General features: G+C 38.1%; 1 protein-coding gene across 3 annotated transcripts in view; it reads left to right on the plus strand.

Moving 5' to 3' along the window:
• Positions 1-9,770, plus strand: part of gpm6ab (glycoprotein M6Ab) — a 53,693-nt gene extending 43,923 nt beyond the window's left edge. For 2 of the 3 annotated variants that reach the window (XM_079461888.1, XM_079461887.1), the window contains exons 2-7: positions 2,757-2,949; positions 4,563-4,719; positions 5,260-5,413; positions 5,500-5,576; positions 5,737-5,802; positions 7,671-9,770. In XM_079461888.1, coding sequence (XP_079318014.1) covers positions 2,757-2,949; positions 4,563-4,719; positions 5,260-5,413; positions 5,500-5,576; positions 5,737-5,802; positions 7,671-7,823 — 800 coding nt within the window. In that variant the 3' untranslated portion in view covers positions 7,824-9,770. Of the gene's footprint in view, positions 1-2,756; positions 2,950-4,562; positions 4,720-5,259; positions 5,414-5,499; positions 5,577-5,736; positions 5,803-7,136 lie in introns of all 3 variants that reach the window. The other variant, XM_079461889.1, reaches the window with a different exon arrangement.
• Positions 9,771-13,763: the final 3,993 nt, after the last annotated feature.

Genomic DNA, 13,763 nt, shown 5'->3' on the forward strand with positions numbered 1-13,763 from the left:
GTTCTGTGTGAATTGTATATAACAGATCTTGTTCATTTTTTAAACCCAACATTAACATTCACATTAAACACTAATACAGGTGAAAAACATTTATTATCTAAATATTTTGTTTCAAAGTAAATTTAATCAATGTTTCTTTTTGCTTTTTAATTGAAAAACATGTTGCAAATTATAATTAAAGTTATAGTTCTGAAAAGGAAATATTGGGTCATCATTTACTCTCCCAGAAGTGGTTCCAAACCTTTAAAAAATTTCTTATTGTGCTGAACGCAAATATAGATCTGGGGCTCTTCTGACTACCATAGTAAGAAGAGAAACTACTGGAGTCAATGGTGCTCCAGAACTGATTGGTTTCCACGATTCTTCAAATATCTTATTTTGTGTTCTACAGAATAAAGACATGTATATTAAGGGTGAGTAAATGATGACAGAATTTTTATTTTTGGGTGAACTATTCCTTTAAAGCGGTCATAACGCAGACAGTTTCTGCATATCTCATGTTAATCTTGAGTATTTACAGAATAATATCCAGTATCCACCCTTTAAATATCCTTAGAGCGTTTAGTTTGATCACATTTATAAAAGATAGATACAGTTGTACGACCATTTCCGAAAACATGCAACGCGTGTGGGGGGTTGAACTAAAACACATTTGCACACATTGCACAGACAGTTTCACTTACTGCTTACGGTTCATGTCCGGCACCGTCTATTAGTTTCAAACGATCTCCAAATCCAGCGTTATATCCACCATTTATATAACATTCATCATCCAAATGCAGTGAACAGACAAACACAGCTGAATTCGCGAACATAGTGTACCTGTACGAACACTGGGGTAGTTTATCGAGCACAGAATTACTACGTCATACGTCCATATCGTCTTTTGACAGGTTTGGCATGTCGTGCACGAGAAGACAACACGTTTAACATTGTAAATAAGTCAGAATGCATGAAACACTGTTTCAGCGCCGCTTTAAGATAATTTTTTGAACTAAATTCCTGCAACCTTATTTTGTTTCCCAACCCGCTACGAACAGCTACAAAATCACACATTGTTCCTTGTTCTGGGATTTCCAAATCGAATCTATGATCTCAGCGCAATACACTGCAGTTTGAGCTACAGAAATGCAACATTATTTTTACTTGCAGGTGCATTTGGCAAGAGAGGGATGGGCTTGATGAGCCAGGCTTAAGCTTGCGTTTCTCGCTGACAGTCTACTCTAGCAAAGTATTGATCTCAAGTCTCATCCCACTGCGATCAAAGCACACAGACTTTGGCTCGCTCATTAATCACTTCCAAGACTTAAGATTTTATCTTAAAGGGATAGTTCACCCAAGAATGAAAATTCTGACATGAATTACTCATTTTGTTCCAAAACTGTGTAAATATCTTTGTTGGGTTGAACACAGAGAAAGATATTTGGACAAATGCTTGTAAAAAACTGTTCTGGGACCCCTTTGACCAGCATAGTAGGCAAGGTTACAATGGTAGTCAAAAGTGCCCCAGAACTGTTTGCTGTCCTACATTCTTCAAAGTATCTTCTTTTGTGTTCAACAGAAAAAAAGGTTTTCCTACTATGGTGGTCAATCGTGGCCAAGCATTATAATAAGCAAAGTTATAGGCATTCTTCCAATTATCTTTTGCCGTGTTCATCATAACAAAGAAATGTATACAGATTTGGAACAACTCGAAGGTGAGTAAATGTTTTGGGTGAACTGTCCCTTTAAGATCAGGAAAGTCATTATGATGCTGTTTATTGGCATGGAAACCAACTTATTATTATAACTTATAATTTTTTTTAAATACTGTTTTTCGTAATACTGAAGTTATGCAAAGCTGCTGTGCAACAATGCACAATGTGAAAGGTGCAATGGAAATACATTTTGAACTTAAAACTATACAGTATGATTTAAAAATTTATATAAATTAATGAGGCAGTTACATATAGTAATATTCTCCTGCTCACCAAAGGATTTTGCTCAGACCTGCAAGGCCGTTCTCAAGGTGTAATGTAGCTGTAAGTCTGTTTACCCTGTGACAGCTGGGCCACTGCTGAAAAACACACATTATCCACACTCCTGTAAACAGCAGGTTTTGGGGCACAGCTACAAGCAGTAAGGAGAATGCAGATACAATGCCAATGCACCAACAGCAACAACTAAGATACGCTGTGAATGTTTACCACGCTTTAGTTATTCCCCCCATCATAACCCGAGTTCCAAAATAAGATCATACTTCTTTTCTAAGGTGCTGATTGCTCACATCCTCTGAAGGCCTGATCTGCCATGATTTATCATTGCTACCGTGAGCTGCGTAATAGCCAGTGCTGGTGCTGCTCTCATTTAGCAATATTGTTTGCGTGCCGTCCAGTCGCTTTCATGAATCACTGGGGCTGTGGTGGTTATGATTGGTAAGGGTGACGGTAAACATCCTCCCTTGTGGGACGTGTCTGAGATGGATGTTGTGTTGGTCCATTCAAATGGAATTTTCTTTGCTGTTTTCTTCTTGTTTTCACTCTTTACTTAAGTATTAGGTAGTGGATTGACTGTACTAATCATTTGGCATCTTAAACTGCTTTTTCATCAAATCTATATTAACTTTATACAACTGAATGAATTATGTTACTGCCATGACAGGTTTCATTTATAGGGCTTCATAAACAGCATTACTATACACACCAAAACATCACCATGGTTATTATGAATTCACCGTTGTATAAGTTTATAAATTTGACTTTTACTTGTCTTTCCAGGGTGCTCTGAATGCTGCCTTAAATGTCTGAGTGGGATACCCTACGCCTCTCTGATTGCAACCATCCTGCTGTACGCTGGGGTGGCACTGTTTTGTGGATGTGGTCATGAGGCTCTTTCTGGCACCGTTACCATCCTGCAGACCTACTTTGATGTTGTACGGTCGCCCGTCGATGCCCTGGACATCTTTACTATGTGAGTCGCACAGTACCAACATGATGTGATAATGTGCATGTGCTTAGAAATAGATGTGTTTATTCCAAACTTATTCTTTATATCATGTTGCATGAATATCTGAATACTCAAAAGTGATAAAAGCATTTAATGCACCCTAAAAGGACCACACTAGGACTCTGTTTTATTATCCCTAACTTACTGTATAGGATAGTGTTATTTATGGATATTTAATGCACCTTTGGCATAGTTTAGCCATACCAGGATATTGAGGAGGGTGCCACAGATATTCTTTAAGAATACAGTGCATGTGCAGATTTCCCGGACACATTGACGCACAAACACACAGAAACACTTTTATGGAATTTTCTGAGCTGCCATGTTAGGTTTTGGCACCTGTTCCATTTAGAGAATTAAGCGTTGTGAAATGGCACCAGATCATCAACGCAACACCTGCTCACCGGATCTTCACTAGTGGGAGTCTGAGCGGCATGGATGAAGAGAAAGAGAGAATTGAGTGGGTGGAGGAAAGAATCAGTGTTTGGTCACAGTTTTTCAGCTTTTCATTTTGTCTTGACGTTATTTGATTGCTTTATCATACTCAGTACACGTTAAAGGTTTTAATATAAGAAAATAAGGCTGTTGAGAGTTTTAATCTGGGTGTTTTTTAGTATTGGCACTTTCTGAGGTTCCTCTTCCTCTCCTTCCCTAAAATACACTCATTTATTTGTATGCCCACTCACGATTATTCAACAGTGGATACACAGTTTAATTTCTAAAAATGATCTAAAGATATGTTTTGTGTTTGGGCTAATAGTCTTTTATGTATTTTTTTATATTTTTGGATGAAATGGTAGAATTTTTTGTTTTGCAAAGGATGAATTGCATCCTTGCATTTTATGTTCCCTGAAAATGTAAAACTATGTTTGCATGCCGAAATTGTTTGGTTAAGAGACTGCTACAGCTGCAGATGAGCCAACAACAATTAATGGATGTACTGTAGCACACGCAGTTCATGTGGTGTACCTATTAGCAACAAAACACAGACATATGACTCAGTTTCCCTTACTGTGTGTGGTTCATGTTCGGCATCCTTTAACACTGGGACTGATCCATCTATCAGATTCAAACGATCTCCAAATCCAGTGTTGTACCCACCATTCATGTAACATTCCTCACTGAAATGCAGTGAACAAACAAACATAGCTGAATTTAGCGAATGAAGGAGCACATTGATGGGTGGCTCTTTCTCCCACTCTCTGTCATACGTCCAACCACTGGCGGATCTAGGGGTGGGGCCAGAGGGGCAGTTTAAATCTTATTGGCCCCTGAAGTGCCCCTGTCCCCTCAAGGCCTTTTAAACAGTTAGGGGCAATAGAATTATTAAATATACCTTGATTTAATCTAGATTTAAGCCTAATCCACAATACATCTCTGTTTATCATTAATAAACCTGCATCATTCTCTAATTTATCGCCAGTGTTTTGTTCAGAAATCTGGTAGTGCCAGCAGCAATTGAAAAATGAATTGTGCACTATACTTGGCACCCCTCTGTAAATTGTGGCCCCAATAGTTCCCAATAAGAACAAAAAATAATAGATACATTTAATAATAGTATATTTTTTTAATTTCAGAATTGACATCTTAAAGTATGTGATCTATGGAGTTGCAGCAGCCTTCTTTGTTTATGGTATTCTACTGATGGTCGAGGGCTTTTTCACAACTGGGGCTATCCGGGACCTCTACGGAGACTTTAAGATCACCACCTGTGGGCGCTGTGTCAGCGCTTGGGTGAGACCAACCATCCATCTAAAAGAATTAGCTTTTAACACATTTGGTAACACTTTTAGAGTAATGATGCATTAACATTAGTAAATCAATTAACTAACATGAACTAACAATGAGCAAAAGTTTTCAAAATGTCTTTGTTAATGTTAGTTAATGTCAATACAATTATTCATGTTAGTTCAATGTGTTACCAGTTGTTCAATGTGTCACCAAAACTGTCTGATTATAAAAACATTTGTAAATGCTGAAATTAACATGAGCGATGATTAATAAGCTTTATGTTGTATATTTAAAAATGAACATTTATGTTCAGTGTTTATGATAATACCCCTTGTGTTTATTATTTTGATTTAAAGTTCTGCATCCTATTTGCTTCCTTAATCCAAATCAAGGAATTAAATTGCACATTGAATTTCTTAACTTTCAGTTTAAATGGTAAATCTGAAATGAAGGATAGCAGACTGTAAAGTAAATTAAGTAATCAAAGGTGGTAGTCATTACCTTTTGTATTTGATATAATATCTTACTCTTTCTCTCCCTCAGTTCATCATGCTTACATATATCTTCCTGTTGGCTTGGCTGGGCATCACAGCCTTCACCTCTCTTCCAGTATTCGTGTATTTCAACATATGGAACACCTGTCAGAATATGACATTCTTAGAGAACCCCACCATGTGCTTTGATCTGCGTCAGTTTGGTGTGTAGCTCTCTTCCTCTAGATTAGTAACAGTGATAATGTTTCCAGCGAATAAATCCAGATCTCACTGTTCATTTGAATTTCAGGAATTGTGTCCATCAATGAGGATAAAAAAATCTGCCCTAAGGATGCTAACTTAATCAAGATGTGTGAATCTAATGAGGTCAGTTGGCGCTTTTAAATTGAAATTCCTTGTTCCTTGTTTCAACCTGCCTTCTCGCACAATATCCATTGAACCATATGAAATCATAAAATCAAGAAAAGATAAGATTATTCTTGTCGACGAGAAACATCTGCGTTTTCTTTTTGGTCTCTTCCTCTAGCTGGACCTGACATTCCACTTGTTCGTCTGTGCACTTGCGGGGGCTGGAGCAGCCGTTATTGCCATGGTGAGTATTCACACTGCTTCCTTTAAATTTTCTTTTATCATTTATTGGTTTGTTCTGCATACAGTTTCCTTGATTTTGAATTTCCATTTAAGACATGGGGATTGATTTGTGTGGCATTAATCCTTTGGCTTTGGTAACAGGTTATGTTACATGGAACCCAGAAATTTTTTAGACAATATATTGCAAATAATTTCTGTCTTGAATGGAATATACATTCAAGGCCTATTGTAAAATAGCTAGCGAGCAAAGAGAAAAGGGTAGAAAGGGAAGAGAAATGCTCATCATTGAAAATGCAGGAGGTGTTGTTGCCATGGAAACAGAAGAGAAGAGGGAAGGAAGGAGTGTAGCTTGTTTGGAACAGCGATAAGTGATTGTGAGACACCATTTTCTGCAAGGCAGCTTTTCCCCCTCTTGGTTGTTTTTTTGGGTTGATATAAGATCTTATGTTAAAGGTAAATTAAATCGCATTAAAATGACATTGATGCAGTTTAAACCCTTTGTCGGAAATAGTATTTTGCTCTGTATTGTGCATTTTCTCCTGTATAAGCTTCAATGCAATGTGTGTGTGTTTGTGTGAAAATCACAATGCATTTATTTTCTAGCAAGGCAAAAGACTGGCCTTATTTGTATGAGTTAATTACATTCCACGCATTTCGCAAATGAGAAAACAGCATGGACATTAAATACTCACGAACAATGGGGCCGCTGAATTTTGCTCTTTTGATTATATAATTACATCATAGCTTGTGGAGAATATTGCTGCATACTTGCAGCTTTGCTGAAGTGTGAAGCAATTACGTCACCCACTGGCCAACAGAGGAATTACAGCAAAAGTAATTGGAGCATCTCAGGACCCCACGGACCCCCGCAAGTTACACCCATGAGAAAAACGCATTCAGTAAATCACTGAAAAATGTCCAAAATGATGTTAGAATTGTGCAAGTTTGATCATTTTACCCTCTATAAAGGTCAGAGCAACGGCTTTGTAGGCCTCCAAATGTGTATTTTTCCGCATAATATCTAAAGTAACTTAAGTAACTGTCCTTCTATACTTAATTATTAAGGAAAGTGACTTTGGTTGAAAAGCTATTATTGCAATTTTGATAATGTTTTTTTACCCCGAAACTAAATATGCATAGATATCATTATTTTTATAGCCAATGTGGCTTTCTAAACCAGATTCAGAACAGAAAAGGAGAAAAAAAGCCTCATATACGGAGTCAATATCTTCTTGAATCACCTGAAGAACTCATCATTTTGGGTTGTTCGGTGTCAGCTAGTAACCCTTTTTCTTTCTCTTTTTTTGCTGTCCAATGATATGGCTACTGTAATAGGTGATGGCCGTATCTGTCCTCATCCATAACCACGTCACTCTGACGTCTAAGAACACAGGGAGGTACTGCACGCGCTTCTGAAGCGGCTCCGGTGTGGGATTGCCCTCCCGATCTCCCAACTCGCACTCTACTGTACATTTACCTAGGGCCCTACCACCATCCACCATGACAGCGACTTTTTATAAACTACGTTCCTAAATCGGCTTCATTAAAATCACACCCAAGCCTTTTGCAACTTTGAGTTCCCCTCCTTTCACTACCTCCCCTCAGCTACGTTAAGCCTTACGACAAGTTAATCCTCCAGTCTTTTAACATGTATAAACACACAAAGGAAAAAAAACTAACCTGGCTGGATTCAGCTGGAGTAATTCAGGACTAATTCAGCTGGAGCCGTTCACCACATTGACTGACAGGGGACATAACTGAGCCACTTTCTATGACTAAATGTCCCCCCTAAGTCTTCTCCAGCATAACCTTTTTATGATTTAAGATGACTAACACCGACCCTCCCCTCTAACTACTGTGTTGCTGTAGGTTCACTACCTGATGGTGCTGTCGGCTAACTGGGCTTACGTGAAGGATGCCTGCAGGATGCAGAAATACGAAGACATCAAGTCCAAGGAGGAACAGGAGCTTCACGATATCCACTCCACTCGCTCTAAAGAGCGTCTGAACGCGTACACATAAAACATGCGGTCCGGCGCAAGCATACACATATAAATATGTATACACACACACACAAGCATGTTCTTTCCCTCCCTGAAGACACACATATAAACTAAACTATGTCTGATATCATCGGTTTCCAGGGGTAAGGGATGGCCGGGTGATGGGGTTGGGATGGGGTGGGGAGGTAAATAACACCTGTTACGAACGGGTGTGACATAGAATGTTGGTCAGGGAGCTCGCTTATCGTCTCCATGGCAACGTCTCTGACTACCCATGATCCTCTAGCATTTAGATTTAGTTTCTTCATCCTCATTGCATTGTCCTGTTCCATTTCTCCTCTACCTCCCTGTTCAACCCTTGTGTTTGAGACAGCACACCCTGATAGCACACAAAGTTCTCTTTTTTAACATCCCATTGGGATAGATTGGGTTTCGGGTTCAGCTAAAGGGATTACAGCACACGTTTTTGTATTTGCATCTCCCGAAGTCACCCTAAACATTTGGTCGTGGTATAGATTCACCGATTTTTTTTACTCTTAAAAACAAAAAATGTGACCAAACTTGTAACTTATGATTTACAGGTTAAGCTGCCAGACTTAAAGCGGCAACAGCACAAAAAATGTACAGATTCTTTTTCAATTTCTCTATCAGTTTTGGAGTGCCAGGGATTCAAATAGTACCTTAAAGTGACTTCTACTGCTATACTGTAGCTTGGCCGAACCGTATACGCTAGCTGTGCTCAGTATTAATGAAAGGTGTGACATTGGTGCTCAGTATCCGGTTGTTAAGCTTTGATGAAAGGGAAGATATCGGAAAGAAAGGCTGTGAGAAATCGCCTCAAACCAGCTCTAGCAGTCAAGTAAGATTTGCCTTGGGAGACTCTGTGGCTATTTGTTTTCACTCATCCATTGCAAGCCATACTGTCACATGCAAATAACATTTTCAGGTCTTTTATTGCTTAGTTTTAGCTTTAACTTTTTAAATGCAGTTAAGCGGATGTTTCTTTTGTCATTTCTCTGAACTGTACATATATCTATAAATGTATACATATTTCATAACGATAACACGTCAATGATGGGTGATGTTCTAAACATGCTTGTGCGTAGGCTACCAGAAGGAAAACTAGATTGCAATGACTCTGCCAAACACTGGGGAAATTGAATATGACTTTTGATTTAAAAAAGAACAAGAATGATGCCTAGGCATGTATTACTCCATTACGGACCAAATTTTGTGTTTTGGCTTTGTCTTGCCTACTTCAGTTGCCCTAGTTTTGCAGTAACGTGTCTCATCATTTGTTTTCGGACAGTGCTTTTGGTCAGTGTCTCATAAACAAACAACAAAAAAAGCTAGTATTTGTGCACTTATGGGCCATTGTGAGCATTTGGTGAGAGTGAATTTGGAATCAGTACATTCGGAGTGGCTGTACTCTTGCTAGTCATGCAGCTTTCCAAAAAAAAAACACAAAAAGAAACTTGTATTAGGAAAAAACTTAATTCTAGTTGTTACTTGTGGCATGGTTATGCATCTAACTTGAAAGAAGAGAAAACAAAAGAAAAAAAATATCCTATATTTTGATTTCCATTTTTACACTTCTGACTTGTCTTGCTGGGGTCAACTGAATTTTTTTCTAAATGTGCAGTATTAAAGTTGCTACGCTAACAATATTAAGCTAAATATCTTATTATATTGTAGTGTTTGAGTTTTGTCCTTTATAGTTCGTGATGATTTTCCAAACCACGTCTTAAACCTATACTTGTTATGATGTTGCGTATTCAGTATTACCCTGAAATTGCTTTCAGCTCTATCCTTGTACTAGCTTTTTGTATTTTCACTGAGAATGCTTGTGGCAGGCAGTAAAATTAACTGGTTTTGTACATACATGTGCCAACAGCTTGACAGTGGCTTTTTTCTTTTTGAACTGTAGAGACACGCTTGCGTAAATAAAGACACTTGTGTACTTGTTAATAACTTGCTGTTGTATTGTTCATGTGTATGTTCTTAATTCTCCAAGTTGTGTCAGTGCCCTTACATAACCTTTTAAAGGCATTGCGAATATACTGTATTTCCATTTTACCAGGGGCTGTAAGGATCAGTGGCATTTCCCATGAATGTAAGTAGTATGTAAAGACAACACAAGGAAATGCTCAAATATCAACTTACGCATAAAGGAAACCTGTCAAAAAGTCTCTGAGAAGGCATGAAACCAGGCGAGTAATTTAAAAACCATCCTACTGTAAATGGTTGGCTCGCCGTTGTTATGAAAACTTGAATATTTTTAGTTCTTCATTTATGGGTGAACTATCACTTTAAGCAAACTTTACATTTGCCTTTAACTTTATCTCATAGACGCCTTGGAGAAATAACTGAGATATTAATGAGATACTATCTATCTTTGATTTTTCTCATGAAAAGCCAATTTATGTAGCACCCTTCATATAAAACCAGCAAATATCCAGCAGGGGGAGCCAATCATTATCTGGTTGGCACATTTTAATGTCTGTCATTTGGAATTATATATTTCTTTCTCATTAATATATTATTAATGTGTGATTTTTATTATAAATTATGAAAATAACACTCTTTCATATCAAGGTGGGACTGGTCTAGAGGAAACATAGACACTTGTCCATGTGCTATTATTCACCTGTTCCATACCAACCACATTAAACATTTGAAAATGTCATATCAAAGAAAGGACGAAGATGCAGACAAAAAAATTATTGCACAGAGCCACATTGTTTCAAAACCTTATAAAGCTTAATAATTGTTCACATCTCCTGCAGTGTCATTGTTTGCCAGAAGGTGGAAGTGAAGCTGTTAAAAACAGTCATTCGTGTGACCTTGACCTGGCCTTCAGCAGATGAATGCCGATCAGATATGACATTCACAGCAGAATTGACATTTATCTCTGACATTTTGCTTTTAATGTTTGACATGGCTGACACCAAGAAAATCATGTTAACATCAAACCAAACGTTTTTCCTCTTGTATTGTCACAAAAGAGTGTAATCTTAAATTTATGAATAATAATGAGGCATTTTAAAATGCAAAGAATAGCAAAGAATATAGTCCCTGCAGAGTATAAGCAAGTGTCTACCCAATATTATTTTGGGTTACCAGTAGAAGAACCGTTACTTGGCTAAATTTACATGTGACAAAGTTACATATTTATATTAATAAAAAATAAAACAAATCGTTTTATTATTACCCTCTAGCCAGACTGATCAACAAACACAGACCAGAAGTTAACTTTGGGCCAGCCGTGTGGGTTCGATGAAACCATCTATACAAGAAAACTGAGTACAGTAAAGTGAATGGGTTAGTACCCATCACTATCCAAAATGTGACATGAGTAACTTAATGACTGAACATGACAAGTCCCTCGATCTGGTGCACTGGTCCCAATGGCCTTCACTTTTACAGCAACCATTTTATGGCCATTATGGCAACAAGAGGGAGATGAGTTTTCAATCACTAAACAGGAGATTACTGTCTGTTAGTGTCTTTGGGCGACTGAAGCCAGCTGGAGCTCCCTGATGAACAAAACACAATCCTGAGTGAATAAAGCAATATTGATTGTGAATGTGCCTAGCCTGTCAGATAAGCACTTTTACTGCAGTACTAGAGAATTAAAAAATTGTTTATATTGCAGAGCCAATATGTCATATTACGGTAAGAAGATGGCCTCTTGTGATGGTTAGTACAAATATGTGTCAGTCTGATTAATCATATTTATGAGTTGTTGTAGACCAAACTTTACACTTTCCTTAGGAAAATTATAAAACCCAATTGTTTTTTGGCAGTAAAACCATGGTTACTCAAATAGCAAAGACAATTGATTTAAAATTGATTGAATTGGTGGTTATTCTCAACATTGATTCATCATTAATCAATATAATTTGCTATCTGGGTCATTTTTGAAGGTGATTGGTATTGCCATGGTTAAAAGATATTACAAATGGTCATCAGTCAATAAACATTAATAAAAAAGTGCAAAGGAAGTTGGGATTGGAGCAAGTTTATAAACATTTAGATAAACTGTTAACGCCCTATGCTGACAAATAGGGATTTGGTTATGGATGTAACCTCAGTTCCCTGTTGGAGGGAACGAGACGTCAGATGGGGTTTGATGATGAAAACCTATCAACTCTGACTGTACTTTTTAAAAGGCCAATGAAATTGGTGAATGGCGCGGCACGTGTTTTGGCTTTGTCTTGCCTATTCATTCACCTTTTGGGCTGAGGAACCTGGGAAGGATACCCGGGTCGCTGCAGCGGGCGAAGTGTTGTAGCATAAAGGACACAACGTCTCATCCCTCCGACAGGAGACTGAAGTGGCAATTCGCCAATTTCATTGGCCTTTTAAAAGTACAATCAGAGTTGATAGGTTTTCTAGATCAAACCCCATCTGTCGGGTAGATTGAGAACATTGAGAGACCGACAGAAAGGGAACTTACAGCCACATCCCCAATCTCGCGAGAGAGAGTACGTAACATTGGATTTTTAAGGTCCTACTTTGTCTTATGGAATGTCCAACAACAAGTTTATGTACATACAAGGTCTAAAAACACTATTATGTCGTAATAATAGGCAGTTATTCCTACTTCTTGACTGACTCTCAAATAATTCTTTCCTTGATTCATCCATCTAATCTCCTCCTTTCCACGAGCCTAGTGTCATGTGATTGGTCAGATGGTGTAGTCTGTTGTGATTGGTCAAACGCATTCATCATGTGTAGCAAATGGAACGCCCATCATCATTACTGGATTACGGTTTACAGATGGCTGGATATTATATACAGTGTTCAGATAGCAGTTTGAGTCTGACTAAGAAACAGCCGAAGACGCCAATCAACAAGAAACTCCAGCACGACTGGAGCACGGTGTTTCTCAGTGGCAACTGACAACTTTTGTCATCAAAACTTTGGATTTCCTCAGAAGTTCTTCCTTTGGTAGATAAATTAGACGGTCTTGTTTTCACAACGTAGAACACAGGTTATAGACCTGATGCACAAGCATCATGAACGAGCCACAGTGTTTGGGGAAGGAGAGTGAAGATTTTGCGGCAGTTCCAGCAAAACGTAGGCGGGGACTATTTCTAGTGACGTAGATACGAGTTGACTCCCTTTTTACCAATAACTTTGTTATTCATTTACCTTTGGATTTACAACTTTTCAGACTGCTTACTTTCAAACACGGCAACATAACACACTGCATGACATTTTTTTACTTACTCTTTAAAGCAAACTGTTTACTTGGCCTGTAGTTCATTCCCATATGAGACTTCATGCTTCATCTTTAAGCCAGAACTATAAAACAAGACTTGCTTTCATCTTTTCTATATATATTTAATACGATTTTTCTTTAACGTGTGATGCATAATGCAGAAATGGGGGTTGTAATCTTACATTTTTTGTAAAACACAAACTTCAACAGTCCTTGAATTCCTCTCTGCTCTTTTATAATTCACTCACCTTTGAGCATGTCCGAGTTTAGAGGTCATTAAACTTGTAGATTTCTAACCATTCCTTGTTTCCTCACCGAGGGGCAAGCGCACTCTCTGAAATTCAATTTGTCTGAAATTTCTTCACAGTCCAGTGAATAATCAGATGGGATTAAGTATTGAATGAGGAAATGTAATCAGACTGTTGTAAGGTGTCAAGGTAGCTGGTGTCTCTTCTGTGCATTATGCTTCATCAGTGTTTAGATTGGCCATTCACGCCTCAGACCCTTGAGGAAGACATGTATATATTCTGAGCCAGAGGAGAGGACGTGTGGAGTTTTCCAATAGATCACCAATAAGCAGCACTCCCGATTAAACATCAATCTTTAAGAATACAGAAAACTTCCCAATGAGCTCCTCTGGTTACCTGAGATTTCTCAGTCTGTGTCAGAGAGAGAATGCTGAGAATCACTGGATGTTATGATTTTTTCAAAGCAAACCTTAAGCTTTTTAAA

Source organism: Barbatula barbatula, assembly GCF_947034865.1.
Source record: "Barbatula barbatula genome assembly, chromosome: 8".
In the NCBI taxonomy this organism is placed as follows: Eukaryota; Metazoa; Chordata; class Actinopteri; order Cypriniformes; family Nemacheilidae; genus Barbatula; species Barbatula barbatula.